This window comes from Chlorocebus sabaeus, chromosome 13 (genome assembly GCF_047675955.1).
Source record: "Chlorocebus sabaeus isolate Y175 chromosome 13, mChlSab1.0.hap1, whole genome shotgun sequence".
NCBI classification, from domain to species: domain Eukaryota; kingdom Metazoa; phylum Chordata; class Mammalia; order Primates; family Cercopithecidae; genus Chlorocebus; species Chlorocebus sabaeus.
The window spans coordinates 60,757,452-60,773,039 of NC_132916.1; the positions used below are offsets into that span (position 1 = coordinate 60,757,452).

The window sequence follows — 15,588 nt, forward strand, 5'->3', positions numbered from 1 at the left end:
ATAGAAATAAGTTGTGTGAAACAGACACAGGTAAACAAACAACAGCGGTTATTATTTGTGACATTTTATTGGCGTATGACAATTTACAAGGGTCCCTGTTGCATTATACATCACACTGAGTAAGAATCGTTTAGCCATCTACATTCAATGTTACTTACTGGGTAATATTTTTCTCAAATTATAATTCCCGACACTGATTTTACCTGTGACAAAAGGAACAACAGTAATTCCTTGAAGTAGACTGTAATTGGAAAAACGTTTTGCTTTTAATATAAAAATTCCTAGGATGCTGAAAGGTACACATACACACCTAAAGAGTCATGGCCTTCTTAAACAGCTTTCTTAATCCTTTCTGGAAGTATCCTTTGGTTCAGTTTTTATTGCCCTTCTCTAGGCAAAATATGTTAACGCAGGTATCAATGAGTTATTTCCTAGCATTTGTAAGCAAATATCCTTGCCAAGAGGAACCATTCAACTTTTATAATGTCGTAAAGTGTGGAGTTAAGATGTGTTTTAAAAAAATATACAGGCTACTTTTTATATGCTTGATCTGAAAAAGATAACATCCATAATGACATTCTATTACAGAGTTCTTACAATCACCCTAGCCTACTATATTCTGGTATAACACTCTTTCCTCAATTTTGTTTAATAGAATAAAAGTAACCAAAGGTTAAAGCAGTGCATTTGAACTTAAAATATAACCTGCCCACAGGAATTAAGTAGCTTTATTTCCACTCCCTATTAAATAATTTCTCAAATCCCCTTTTACCTATTAGGTGGATAAGCACATAGTCATGCACACAGATTTGATGTCTAACCAAGTAACTGTTATGTATTTATTTGTATACAATAAAAGGGTCATGAAAATTCTGTGTTGGGGATCACATCCATGTTGCTTTCACACGTATTATTCTGAACAGGAAAATATCAGTTATGTCCTGATTAATGCAATACATACTTCCTTTGGCAGATATTTCCTCTGCTTTAACAGACAATTTCAGAAAGACATGTTAAGCGGGGGCGGGGGGGGGGAATCACACAATACTAAGGATCTGAGGGCCATAAACATCACATATGTTGAGTTTGCTTTTAGTTTTGTTTCCAACAGCTCTTAACCAACGTCCCTGGCTGTAATCTAGGTGCTAGACGCATTGCAAATCCTCGAAAATGTTTTAAGATGAAAGAGCAATACACTTAAGATCTTCAAAAGTTTACAGTAACAGAATAAGCATTAGCTCCTTTTCACACACACAACTAAATTAACAAATGAAATGTGTCTACTTTTATATATGCCCATAAAGCAGATAGACTTAACATTGAAATTTAATATTTTAGATTTTCACTCCTTTAAGAGCTATCAATATATAGACACAAAAGATAATTCACATTTGAAAAATTATCTACCTGAAGAATAGAACCCTGAAGAGAAAAAAGAAAAAGCCATTTTACAAACTGCAACTGAAAAGGGGGGAGGTCGGGGCGGGGGGGGGGAACAAGTTAGATCAATGCGGCAACAAGCTTCCTGCCAAAACTTTTATTGGTGACATTTGAAAAACAATTTTCTTAAAATACTATTAATGAACAGTATGTTGTGTTTCTCTATTTTTACTAATAGTTACACTACAAACTAATGTTCAGCTCAAATAAATATGTAAGATATGAAATCAGGTACTAATGTATCAACTTATTCTGCAGGATAAACCTCCTCCATACCAACCCCAGGATTACAGTTTTTCTTCTGTTTAAAACTAGGATGTTCAGTAGAAATGGGGTTTCTATTTGCAGTATTATTACAAACCAGTTTCCTCTCACAAATAGCTAATATCTAAGACCATGACTCAAACTATCAAATAGGAATAGAAAGAGAACACTCGGTTTTGAACACAAATAGAAAAGGCTCCTAAGAATGTTCTTTTATAGGCCACTGCTTGCTTTCAGTAAAAATAACATTTTCTCAAAACTTTTCAATCTAATTTTTAATAGCTTGTACTTTTAAGCTATTGGCAAAGCTTTTTTTTTTTTATTCCTTCTTAAGCATTTGCTCAAGTGTTAAACTAGCTTAGTTTACCAAAGTAACAACCTTTTGTCTGTGGTATACTTCAAAAATTAGTCACCCTACAATGTAGTGTGTTCAAATTAAGCAGATGTATACAGTTAAAATAATTAGTGTAATCTCTATAAACAATTTCTGTTCCAGGATTTATATGTAGAGCTAACGTTTACTTCAGAATAAAACATTGACAAACAGGGAAGGAAGAGAATCAGAACTTTCACAGAGCTGTACTTGACCGTATCTTATAGACAAAGCAGAATTACAATGCATGTAACAAAAACGTTAAAAGTTTTTTTTAAAAGTTGATAGTTACAAATGTGGTACGTAACAATTTTCTACTTTATTTCAGTACAATTTTCAACATACAGTCTACTATTTCTCAAGATATTTGAAAACTTAAAACAAAATTTCTACAGACTACTTGCAAACAGTAAAATTTAAGTAAAATGCTTACATTCTTATTTGAAAACAAAAATCAGGTAAAAAAAAATGGTGGGTGCAAGTTCTGCTCTGCTGTAATCTTACTTATTTATTATTCCTAAAAGAGAGAGAAAAAAAAAATTAAAGATTAACACAAGATGTGGAGAGTGAAAAGGAACCATATTAATAATTGTTCCTAAAAATGAAATAACTAATTCACCCACCAAACCTGTATCCAAAAAAATCTGTCAGAATCACAAGGTGAAATTTTATACCTTTTCCTCCTTGCGTCTGTCCTTCTTTTCTTCATTATTTTCCATGGTCTCTTCTTCATCTTCAACAATCCCATCCCCTTGGTATTTGTCATGAGTCCATTTAGGACTGCTACCTGATTTTTTGAAGTTAAAGCGCCCTCTGCCACGTTGAAAAGTACCACGACCTCTTCCTCTTTTGGCCCAATAATCCACACCATCATCTCTGTCGTCATGCTACAGAAAGGTTAAAAACAATTGTCAATGAAATGTTTCTTGTAAAGATCATTTCTCCAATCATAAACCACAGTATTAATCTTCTGAAGATTGGATATATGAGATTGGTAATATTCTAAAACAAAACCAGTAAAACTGCATTTTTCAACAAAAATATATTCCATCGTCAAGAGAATAACCACATCTTACTACTTAGCAACCCAAGCACTGAGGGTTGCCCAATCATTTGGAGAATCTCAACTGCTAAATTACCACTGATTTTTAGAATTCTCAGTATTGTTTTCGTATTATGTCAATCCAAGTCCACTTATTACACCAAATGCAATGAGATAAAATAACCAGTTTTTCTGGTTATTTCTAACCATCTTAGTCATAAAGATGCGGCAGAAAGTCATAAAAATATCACTAACATTCACTAAAATGAAACTGGTGGTATGAATTTTATACTTTACATATGAAAGTAGATTTTAAATATACTGAGATTGAAATCTAGATCAATGTATAGTACATATCAATGTTGTGGGTTAGAGAATTTCAACGGTAAATCATGACATGGTCCCTAGAATTAACACCTCACTCAGGTCTTCTTCATCAACCTAAAGTACTGCAGTTATCACATCCCAGCTTTAATTATTAATTATATTCAAATACAGATGTTCCCCAAATTATGAATTGTTCTATTAAGCAAAACAATCTGCAAAACTGAAAAGTACTAGACTTTGTAGATGAGTAGAGATGGGTATTATATTCATACAAAAGGCCAAGGGAGTCCTGTATGTAATTTAATTAACTGCTAACTTACTAACTTTGTCACCCACAAAAATGAGAAATAAAGCAAAATGCCCCTGTATGAGAAAAGCAGTATAATGCAAACAAAATGTTGTGTAATCTATAGAGTACTAGTAGTGAGCAATCATCCAAAAGCCACTAAAACTTTTTTTACGTAATATGTGATATGAGTTTTTTTTCCCCAAAACATAAGACTTTGCCTTTGGACATATTCATTTAACTGATTAACCCCCATCATGACTTGAAAAGTTCAATTATATGGGTAACTAACAGGCTATATGAAAGAGAACTTACCAACTGCTAATAATCTATCTTTATCAAACCATTCAAAGATTACTAGGTAGAGGTGTACATGACTCTATAATGAATTTTGGAACTATCAAAAGTGTAAATTTAAATACAGCAGTTTATTGCAAACCCAAAATAAACTACTTTAAAACAGCCTGTCACTAAAAATAATGCCCACTTGACTACATAATTTCATGCTCCCTTATCACATTAGCATACCCAACTCTTGAGAGCTTTTTTATGATATTTACACAATATGCCATGGATTCTGGGAAGAGGTTTTGGAGTAGAAGCACGGATTTCAATCACCACAAACTGTGTGACTTTGGGCAACCTCTCTAGAATTTACTTCATTTTAATAATATGTTCCTTGAGGGAACACAGATCAGTAGAAAGTGCCTGGCCCAGTGTCTGACAAGCAAGCACTCAACAAATGGTGGCAATAATGTTTCTATAGTGTGTAATATGGGTCTGGCCCTGTTCTGAACACTTTACATGTACTTATTCATCTAATTCTCACAACAACCCTCTAAAATACTGTTACTATCCCCATTTTAGAAATAAAGAAACTGAGGCACAGAGAAATTAAGTAACTTGCCCAAGGTCACAGAGCTAGCCCTTTCTTCTACCCCTTGTGACCATCACCCATAAAACACATTTCCCTGGTGGCAGTATATGATTACCACACCAGGTAGTTAAGAGTTAGCAGAAACAGAAAAGCCAATGGCAAAGCTAAACACGGGGGTTAAACTAGCCATTGCTTTTAATATACAATCATCTGAAACTTGGTAAACACAACAGCACCTAAACAATAACTGTGTCTTTCGTAGGGGATCCTGGCAGCTACTTGAGATTTTTGATGCTAGACATATTCTTAATACTCAAGTTTTATATCGAAGATTTCAATCTCATTATTAAAATTTTTAAATTTTAATTATCTCAGATTAAGATGGGCCAGATGTTAGATATTTATACACAGCTAAGAACATGTTAACAAAGGAGTCTGTATTACAACCAAGACCTTCTGAATCATCTTCTCTCTTCTCTATACAAGGATCAAGTTTCAAACAGTTAATTACCAAAACTCCAATCCTGAACCCCCTTCCCCACCAGGGATTTTCTCTTCCTTTGAAGGCAGCAACTCAACACTGAGAATCTTCAGTACTTTCCCACTTGCTCCAACTCTTCACACTCATCACTCCATAGAATTTCAGGTTCTAACTAAAACTAGTATCTTTCCTGGAATTTTTATTATTGAAAACATTATCACACCTTTGCATAAAACAAATCTTAGAGATAGGAAATTTCAGAAAAGAACGCAACAAAGATTACTATAACTCAGTATTGGACAACAAATAGTACAAACAAGACCTTTCAGAACCCTGACTCTGGAGCCCAATGAGTTAAGTCCTGACCCCACTGCTACTAGCCACATAACTCTGGTTAAGCTGCTCAGTCTGTACCTCAGTTTTTTCCATCCACAAAAATGGAATAACGGCCCCAACTCAAAAGGCTTTTTAAAGTATTAATACGTACGGAACACTCACAACAGCACTGAACATGGTACATAATGCTTAATAAATGTTACCTATTATTACTAAGCTTTGTTTTGTTTTTTTGAGACAGATTCTTGCTATCTCCCAGGCTGGAGTATAGTGGCGCAATCTTGGCTCACTGCAACCTCTGCCTCTTGGGTTCAAGCGATTCTCCTGCCTCAGCCTCCTGAGTAGCTGGGACTATAGGCACGCGCCACCACGCTCGGCTAATTTTTGTATTTTTAGGAGAGACAGGGTTTCCACATGTTGGCCAGGCTGGTCTTGAACTCCTGACCTCGTGATCTGTCTCGGTGTCCCAAAGTGCTAGGATTACAGGCGTGAACCACCGTGCCTGGCCTCTAAGTATTAATGTTTCATCCAAATGGGCAAACTCTCTTAAACTGGTCAATTGTTCTGAAAGAACCTAAGGGAATGAATGTCTAGTTTTAGAAGACTTTCCTTCTGAATCATATTTTTCTTTTTTTCCCTCAACATTCTTTTACATGTAAGATACAAAATTTTTTAATTCAACTATCCATGTGAAAACCAAACTTGCCATTTCAATGGCTCATAATTAAGTAAAAACCAAAATAATTAACTTTGGGAATTGATTTATAAGGAAACAGTGTGTAATTTTACTTGATATTCTAGTGAACATCATCAGTCTGTGGCAAATCAATGTGTACGGTTTTATACAGACACCAAGATTTTTAAATACAACCCAGCAAAGCAACATATAAAAATACTACTGCTACTTATATATGGCTAAAATCTTAAAATAAGACACTCTTCTTAATGAAACTACTGCCTAATTAAATGCCAACCCAAAACGAGTATGTATTTTTTAAGGGATAGCAGATTCTTAAGAGAATGCCTTTAAAAAAAAGGCCTAAATTTTGCATTTGTAAGTTGTTAAAAGTGGTAAACAATTACTATCTACACGTTCACCTCTCATTCCTTCTTGACCTCCTGACCTATCATACCTGGTCTACTTCTCTGGCATTTTTACTCTCTCTCACTTTTCACCCCACCTTTGATATGTTGGTCTTTATCTCTTCTCTTCTGTGATCTTACCACAGCTTTAATGGTGATCTATAAAATTACAGCACTTTTTTTTGTTTCTCTAAATTTGAATTACCAACTATCCACTGGACAGCTCCATTTCTCCCAAGAACTTCAAATTCAACCTGTTCAGAACAGAACTTAATCTTTTGAAAGCAGCTTGTTTCCTATAGATTTAGATTCCTTCCTCTCACTACCAATATCCCTGAATTCAAGTCCCCATAAATGTTACTTTTTCTCAAATCTAGCCCTTTAGTTCAGACACTATATTTTCTCAAACTGCTTAACTTTTAACACCCATGATTTATGTAAACTCTGCTTAAAACTCTATTTTCTTAAAAGTATTAGGATCCTTTGATACTGTGACTCCTTGTACTCAATTTTCCCAAACTTATACCAACCATCTAGCCATCTGAGTACTACAGTTCTCTATACCATGCTGTTTCACTCCTTCTGCTATGTGCAGTACACTTGCCTACCTCTTAACCTCAAGATTAATTAAGGTCAAGTTCCTCTACAAAAGTCTCTTCTAATCACTCACTCCTTTGCAAAAATCCACCTATTCCTTCTTTGGGAAAAGCAAAAAACCACCATATATATTTAGAATGTTTGTTTCTCTACTACTAGTCTCTAAGTCAAAAATTGGAATCACATCCTACTTGTCTTTCCATCCTTAGTACCTAGCATAAACATAAACCTACTTGTCTTTCCATCCTTAGTACCTACCATAAACATGTCTGTTAATACATAAATTATTGAACCAAGAAGTAGATGGATCTTTCACATTTTTCTACATATCAAATGCCTTTTACTTTCCAGAATGTCAATTCAAGCCACTCGAGAAGCATAAACTGAGAAAATATTACGCATAACGCACTCTATAACTTTTTTTTTGGTTCTTGGTCATTAACATGCCAAAAAAGAGGCAAATGGAAATATATTTTTGAAACAAATATATTGTTTTTCCAGACAAAACAGAGATCCACTTCAAACTACAGCTACAATCTCTAAGTAGGTATGTCATGGACATTGAGGTTTATTCAAATATATTCATAAAAAGCCAACTGAAAAAGTCAACAACTCTTCAAGTCCAATACAATTTTCCTCCATGGAAGCAACTAGTTTTCAGAACTAGTCTCTGAAACATAAATTCTCTGAAAAGTCATGACGAAAAAATGAATACTTCTGGTAATAGTTTTAGTATATTCTTGTACACCTCTATAATGCAGCAGGGACCCTTTTGCCCATGCCAAACAGCAGAAAATGCCCATCGTTATCTAGAGAATCCTTCAAGACCTATCACCTCTAGCTTCATCCTTGAAAAACTATTTCAGAGGGAAAAGCACCTCTACCACAGGAAGCACCAAATTAGTTTACCTAGCAGCAATTTTTCTGTAATTTTTCATCATGATTTTTCACCAATGAAAGCTGACAGCCTCCCTAAAATTCTTAATTACACGTACTTTGAAAAAATTCTTCTCCTTTTCATTTAAACAAATAGCTATGATGATGGAAGGTACATCTTAATGTGAAGTTTCTACAACTGTCACTGTCTTATAGACAGATATAAAACAAACATTAAGCTCAACTATAATATAATGTTCTTCTCTGAATGTGGGTAACAAATCAGGTATATTTTTCGCTTACCCTGATCAGCCTATGTTTAATATCAAGAAAGTATGAACAGGACTAAAGGGACCCACATTTTTCAAAATTTCAAATCATCTGGGTAATTATTTTAAAAAAGGTTTCCCACATAACGGTGAATCTTCTTATAATAGTGGTTATCTGTACTCAAATGTATTCACCTAGTATGCTTTGAAAATTAATGCAAACCAAATAAACACAGATGTCTAACACCCACCAAGAAGTACTTCTTGCTCTTTGGGGTATATTCTGGATCCCATTCCTCTTCCTTCGGTCTCTTTTGAAAAGTAGTATTTGAGTTGTTTGGACCAGTATTTGTCCCAGCAAAAACTCCTCTGGCTCTTCCTCTGCCTCTAATTCGAAACTGATTAACATTAACAAAGTTGTTTAGTGATGCAATCAAAAGGTATTTAGTTACATGCAAACTCTAATTTTACTGCAGTAACAAAAAACATATGCCCTAATTTCCTATCTAAATCTCGTAGCCATTGAGGATGAAAAGGATGGCCATTTTATATCATAGGCAAAAAATTCTGCCAACTAAAAGTTGAGTAGGTTAAGAAGAAATGATCAACCTAAGTGTTAGAATACTGTACTTTCAAGGACTGAACTAATTTTATTTTTTTTTTGAGACAGTCTCGCTCTTTCGCCCAGTCTGGAGTGCAGTGGCGCAATCTCGGCTCACTGCAAGCTCTGCCTCTCAGGTTCACGCCAATTCTCCTGCCTCAGTCTCCCGAGTAGCTGGGACTACAGGCGCCCGTCACCACGCCCGGTTAATTTTTTGTATTTTTAGTAGAGACAGGGTTTCACCGTGTTAGCCAGGATGGTCTTGACCTCCTGAACTCATGATCCACCCGCCTCGGCCTCCCAAAGTGCTGGGATTACAGGCATGAGCCACCGCGCCCGGCCTGAACTAATATTTTTAAATAATCAAGCTGTTTTTCCTTTTTACTAGCCAAAAGTTATCTAATTTCTTTGAATTAACATAGAAGCCCCAAGTATTCAGCCATACCTAACACTATATAAGCAAAGCTCTTCTCTTTCCCAAATTATCTAATTAATGAACTCCACCAAAACCCAACTAGATACTCGCTCAAGGTAGGAGTGTGAATCTAGAAATTAAAGAGGCAAGAAGATGCACTACCATAAAGTCATTATATTAATAATTATAACGACTTACGGAAACATGGGGATAATGTATACGCTATGTGAAATATTTCTGATTTCTATGATTGATACCCATGTAAGCAAGGATTTGAAGAAAGCAGGCAAAATGAATGTAACTGTAATACAGAGATGAACATACAGGGGTTTTATTAAGGCGTTAAGGTACCTTTTCAAAAACTAAGTAATGAAAGAAATGTTATTACCAATCAGTAACTTTCCTTGACTCTTGGTCTTTAAGGACTAGGTACAGTTATTGATCTCAAAGTCAAGAAAAGTACCTAGTTTATACAGATGCTTCTAGATCTCAAAATGGCATTTCTAAATGAAGACAGCACTTCAAACACCACTTCATGTTTCAATACTACCTCTGACTTTAGGAATAATGACACACATAACATCTCTAAGTCATGTATATGACCTTCCTTATGTACATTACTCTAAGATAAACTCCTACCAAACAATCAAAGATAATTTTTTCACTTACAAAGGTTCCTCGTGGTCGGCTAACTCCTGCAAAGCCTGAGTATTCTTTCATTTCATGGTGAGTTTTAAATTCTTCTTCTCTTTCCTTCTTACTCTCCTTTTCTTCTCGAGAACTGGGAGAAGAAGGTGATGCTGAAGAGGATGAAGATCGAGAATGATCTTGCTCTCTACTTTTATGTTTACTGCAAAATAAAGAAAACAAAAAATGTGCTACTTTTAAAAAGATAAAGACCCTGCTGAATCTTACAATAGAAGAGATATTTTTCAAGTCAAAAACACTATCCCCTAATAAAATTATGTAAATAAAATAATTGGGTGTTAAATTTTGACACAGTCTGTTTCCATTCTCCTTCAATATGTGTTTTACATCAATAATGAAAAACATGCTAGGGCCTGCCAGTTAGAAAATAGTAGTCTGTAAAGGTCAAGAATAAGGTTCAGTTCTTTAGTATTTTTAAATTAACTTATATCTTTTATTACTTTAACAAAAGGAAGAGAAGAGTAGGAAAAAGTAAGGATGTTCTTAAGGCCAAGTTTCAAAATGACTGCAGTTTGTACACTCTGGGTGAAAATAGTTGGTATAGTTTGGGCTATATTACCATTATAGCAAATAAAAAGCATATGACATTACAAATAACAGCCATAAATTTAATAACACAAATAAAATCCACCATTTACCTAATGAATAGCAAGGAAAAAGATTATCTATAATACTTTGTGTTCCTATTTGCCTCTATGATGATCAAATTTACATGATTTAATGCAACACCCGAAAAGGTCATACCTGTGGTTAACTCTTACCACTGCTAACAGTTTCCATGGAAATATTATTTTGAAAGACTAATACACATTGCTATTTCTAGTCCTTCCTCCCCCCCATCTCTCCCATGTTAAACCACTAGATATCAGTTTAAAATTCTTGTACTCTGGGTGTTATGAGTTGAAAAAGTGCGGAATCAAGCATAACGAACCAAAGTTCTTACACAAACTGTTTCTAGAAATGCACTGCATTGAAGTCCAACCTCCTGATGTAGCCTGGATAATAGGACACATTAATTTGTCATTTTTTTTTTCAGTGTTAGCTTGCTATTCCAAAGTTTTTGTCCTCATCCACCATAAGCCGTGTAAAAGACAAATACATTTTTGCTGTAAAACAAATAATTTTAATTGTTTAAATTTAAACATTCGATTACACAGTCAAAATTGAAAGCAATTAAGCTGACAATTATTAAAGGCTAATTAGAAGCTAAAACCTATCTTAGTCAGTTTGAACAATTACCTGTCATCTTTGTAAGATTTGTATTCCTTGTAATCTTTTGGAGTTTTTTCCTGCTTTCTTGATCCACTGGATTCCCTGGAGCCCTTGGAATCTCCCCGTTCTTTACTTCTTTCTTTTCTACGGCGATCAATGTCATGCCGAAGGTCAGCAGAGTCACACCTTAATTTTTTATCTCCCTATAAAAGACAGACGTAAAATACAGATTTCAGGGGAGAAATAGAAAAAATATATATACACATATTATAGAGTTAAATTTTATGCCAGCTTCTAAACTGGCATTTTAGTATCAGAAAATAATGAATCATATAAGATACTATCACTTACTTTTTGTTAAAAAGTGCTTGATTATTTTTACTAAACATTTGGGTATACAAAGTGCAGTGGAACTGGGGAAATTATTAAAAGCTAAGTATCTTGAGAATTTTGCAGGTTTTTATCCAAAACAATCTATAATAAATTTTTGTACAGTAAATGATACAAATATTTTTTCCACTCAGCATATCCTATTATCCCTCATCCTTCCAAATGCTGTTTTCAATAGTTGAATACAGATGTTATAATCTGTAGTTGTGATGTAGCCTTCTACCTAAAAAAGAGAGATCCTAACATAATGGTTCTCATTACTTAAGCCTCATTATGATCAAGCTCTTCCCAAATAATCTGACCAACCCAATAAAAAAAAACTTCAAAAGAATTCTATAATTTCCATAACATGCACGTAAAATATGATTAATGAAACCAATTGAGGTTGAACAAGGGTAGAAACAAAGCCAGAAAGATATTCGCAATCCTGTACTCAGTATCTTGGGCCATATACTGCCCTTTCTCAATTCAGGTATTGCAACGGACATTAGTTTAACTGGGTCACAATTCACCTCCTTCTTGTTCCATTGCTTTTTCAAATACTATATAATTTAGGAAGATGGAAAGAGGCATCTAGGAATGAAGAGAAATTATACATCAGTAAGATGCTAAGCAATGTGGACATCCTTGCTAGTATTCAACAATAAGTAGTATTTACTCTGGGAAGTCTGGCTATAATATTCATAAGCATTCATAAAACTGAAAGTACGTATCTCCAAATGGTATCAACTACTCACCTATTTGCTCCCAGAGTCACAAAGAAAAAAATCTAATCAAGAGCAAAAAAACCTTCCTATTCACCTAGGTGTTACCAAGTCCACAAGTAACAAGATAATATAAGTGAAACCACTTTGTAAATTACAAACTATATATACATAATTACATATTAACATGTTATTCATCCAGACAGGAAGATAAAAACCAATGGCATATCCTCTTATCTATTCATCAGTTATCTCTACTTTTTCTCCTCTGGATCAAAATCTGGTCTAAGTAATGAGGAGAGAAGATACTCACTGTCAGAGCATAAGGACAGACTAAACTGTTGGGAAAACTAAATTAACAACTTTGAACCCAAGGTGTTAAGTTAAAAACCAAAAAAAGCATTCACTTCTCAGAATCTGTTCTTTCAAGATCAATGCACCCCATGCAAAACAAAACAAAACAAAACAAAAAAAACACCTTATTTGTAAGCTCTAGATTCCACATCTAGTAATAGCATGCCCTATTAAACTTGTACACTACCACTGTCCATAATAGCTTCTAGTAACAAATGTGCCTGTTTTCAAAATAACCCAATTATTCAACAACTCTGCAAAACAGAAGCATTCTCATTTTTCTAATTAGAAAAGCAAAGTTCAAGAGGTTATTTTCCAATTATCATGTAGACAGTACTTAGTGACAGCCAGAATTGGAATCAAGCAGTACTTCCAAGTCCCCTAATCTCTTCAAAACAGTTGTTCCCTATCTTTCCCCACATTTCTACTACTAGACATTTTATGGCCTGATATAGATTAGTCTACCTGGCAAAGGTCATTTTGAATTGTCAGAGTATATTGGAGACCCCTTAACCACTGAATTCCATTCTCACCAAGACCCCTCAATGTCTTTCACAGGCTCCTTTCTCATGTTTAAAAGACATTCCCCCATTCCCCAAATATTCCAAGAGTGATAACAGTCTTTGTTCCAAACGTTTTTTGTAAATCAGTTCTTAGAATGCTTATTTCTTAATCCACATCAAAAATGCCCAGTAGCATGGGGATTACTTCTTGTTATCTGTGAAGAACCTAGAGATATTAAATTTAGACACACAAATCGAGAAATATTTACTCTGGCTAATGAATCTCATCTCAAAATTCTAATTTGTATCTTTGATTTTATAATTTTCCTTTGTCTACCCACTGATTCTTTACGCTTTTCTTAGGACTATTTTTTTTTTTCCTTTCATTAGCATTTTGAAAAAATACTCGGTTTAAATTTAAGATAGCATAGTGTCAGCTTAATTTCTTCCAGGAAGGAACAGTATGCATACTACCATGATGTAGTTATGAATTAAAAGTAGAAGATATCTATAGACATTTTACCTTGAGAAACTATATTTGGTACAATATCATTAACTAAGCTGAACTTAACATGAAAAAAATTACATTCAAAAACATACCTTCTGATTTTCTTCTTTAAAAACTCTCTCTTCCCCTGCTAAACGGGTATGCTTCCTCAGGGTACTTGGTGAGATGTCAATTCTCCTTAATGTAAAATAAAGTATATTTTTAGTCATATTACTAACTTTTTGGTTCGAAAATATCCACACGATTATCCATTTCCTAAGACAGTTACTTCTCTCCCAATCAACTAATTTAGCACACCAAGACTATTAATTTACTAATACATAATTAAGAAAAAATATCCACGAAGAATGAATTAAAATGCTCCAACCAGGTATTTTTATATAGAAGTCTGGCCTTTAAAACATCCAACTTATTGACCAAAAATAGAAAAAATGTGTTTTGATTAAACTAGGTATCATTTTAAACATCAACAAACACACATGAATAGGATTATTTGCTCCTGTCTTCAATATTTTTAGATATTCAGTGCCCCTTTGGTTTTATTCTGCGCCTTTCCTTTTTAAGTCAGTATCGGTTGCAACTACCCAGTGCTGCTTTAGCAGTCATCACCAAAACCACACCAACTGTGTATGAAGTACCAAGTCAGATACTTCATAGCCAGTATCACTGTCACTGCCACCCTGCAAAATGGGCATGATTATCCACATTTCGTATATGAAAAAATTGATGTCCAGAGATTAAGTTGTTCATCACAATGCAATGAAGAGACACAGCCAGGATTTCAACACAACTATCTGACTTCAGTGCTCATGCTTTTGTTCTCTCTCTCTCATGGAACATTTTTTATATCACAAACTTACTAGAAATTCAAAGGTTACTCTAGGCCTTCACTGCCCCTCCCAAAAACCAGACTAACTGGTAACTATTTAATTCCATACTGCAGAGAAGAGTTAATATTTCAAGTTCTAACAACCAGTTTCAACTAAGCTGAAAATTGAGAATTATAGAATTTTCAAGACTTAGAAATATATTTAAAGTATAAATGAGGAATAAAACCAAATTTGTATCAATGACAAAAGCAAACTTCCAATACAATATTGTTTTAACAGAGTCTTCCTACCAAAACAACGTTTTTATATGTCAATTCAGCAGGATACATACCTGTGTATTTCAGGGCTCTTTTGCCGAGTACTATGTTCTTCAGTGGCTTTCTGATACGAAGTGAACCGCTCGTTTAGGGTCATTGCAGCTGACTTGAAGTATTGCTCTGTTGATTTAGAAGAAATACTGTCCAATTAGTTTAGTTTACTTTAAGAGAGATTTGTTTGTGACAGAAGGGCATGTAGCAGGTGAAAAGAAAATAAAAATACTCAAGAAACCTAGCAAAAGAGAATCAAGTGTTACAAGGAACTCCTACCCTTTCAATTTCTTGTACCTCAACAGGAAAGTGCTTCGAAAGTTGCTCACAGGTCCCTGTCAATACTACATCTAATCCAAGAGCAATTAATAGATTAAATCAAGAGTCTCTAATTCTACTTCATTAATACACTACTTCCTCAGAATAAAAAGGAACACAATCTATGGATGTTCTAATACCTTGCCAATATGAACCAATGACGTTACTTCAAGTAATCATTTGCAGAAAACAAAAATTAACAGGAAAATATGGAGTTAACCAAAAAGCTAGTTTGAGTAAACTATTAAATTTCATCGGTGACTATGCTGCCATATCAACAAAAATGGATTTATAAAACACTGAATACTATCACTGAAATTGGAAAAATATTTTTAAATCAATTAACATTCAATAATTATCCAAAAATCTGGCATCTTGGCAAACCCAACAGCACATTTGATATTGCTGTTTTGTCTCTCTTTAAACAATTTTCAAACTAGTAATATCAATACTGATTATTTTTAAAACCAGTTAAAGATACGTTGT

The 15,588-nt window shown here is 34.3% G+C and overlaps 1 protein-coding gene across 10 annotated transcripts in view; it reads right to left on the minus strand.

Annotated features, from left to right (window-relative positions):
• Positions 1 to 48: 48 nt before the first annotated feature.
• BCLAF1 (BCL2 associated transcription factor 1) overlaps positions 49 to 15,588 on the minus strand; it is a 31,373-nt gene continuing 15,833 nt past the window's right edge. For 4 of the 10 annotated variants that reach the window (XM_038000842.2, XM_008006922.3, XM_008006926.3 and 1 more), the window contains exons 7-13: positions 14,808 to 14,913; positions 13,739 to 13,823; positions 11,215 to 11,390; positions 9,937 to 10,117; positions 8,503 to 8,649; positions 2,752 to 2,964; positions 49 to 2,594 (exon numbers count right to left, since the gene is read on the minus strand). In XM_038000842.2, the coding sequence (XP_037856770.1) occupies positions 2,589 to 2,594; positions 2,752 to 2,964; positions 8,503 to 8,649; positions 9,937 to 10,117; positions 11,215 to 11,390; positions 13,739 to 13,823; positions 14,808 to 14,913 (914 nt within the window). In that variant the 3' untranslated portion in view covers positions 49 to 2,588. Of the gene's footprint in view, positions 2,595 to 2,751; positions 2,965 to 8,502; positions 8,650 to 9,936; positions 10,118 to 10,918; positions 11,082 to 11,214; positions 11,391 to 13,738; positions 13,824 to 14,807; positions 14,914 to 15,588 lie in introns of all 10 variants that reach the window. The other 6 variants (XM_038000844.2, XM_008006924.3, XM_038000843.2 and 3 more) reach the window with 3 other exon arrangements.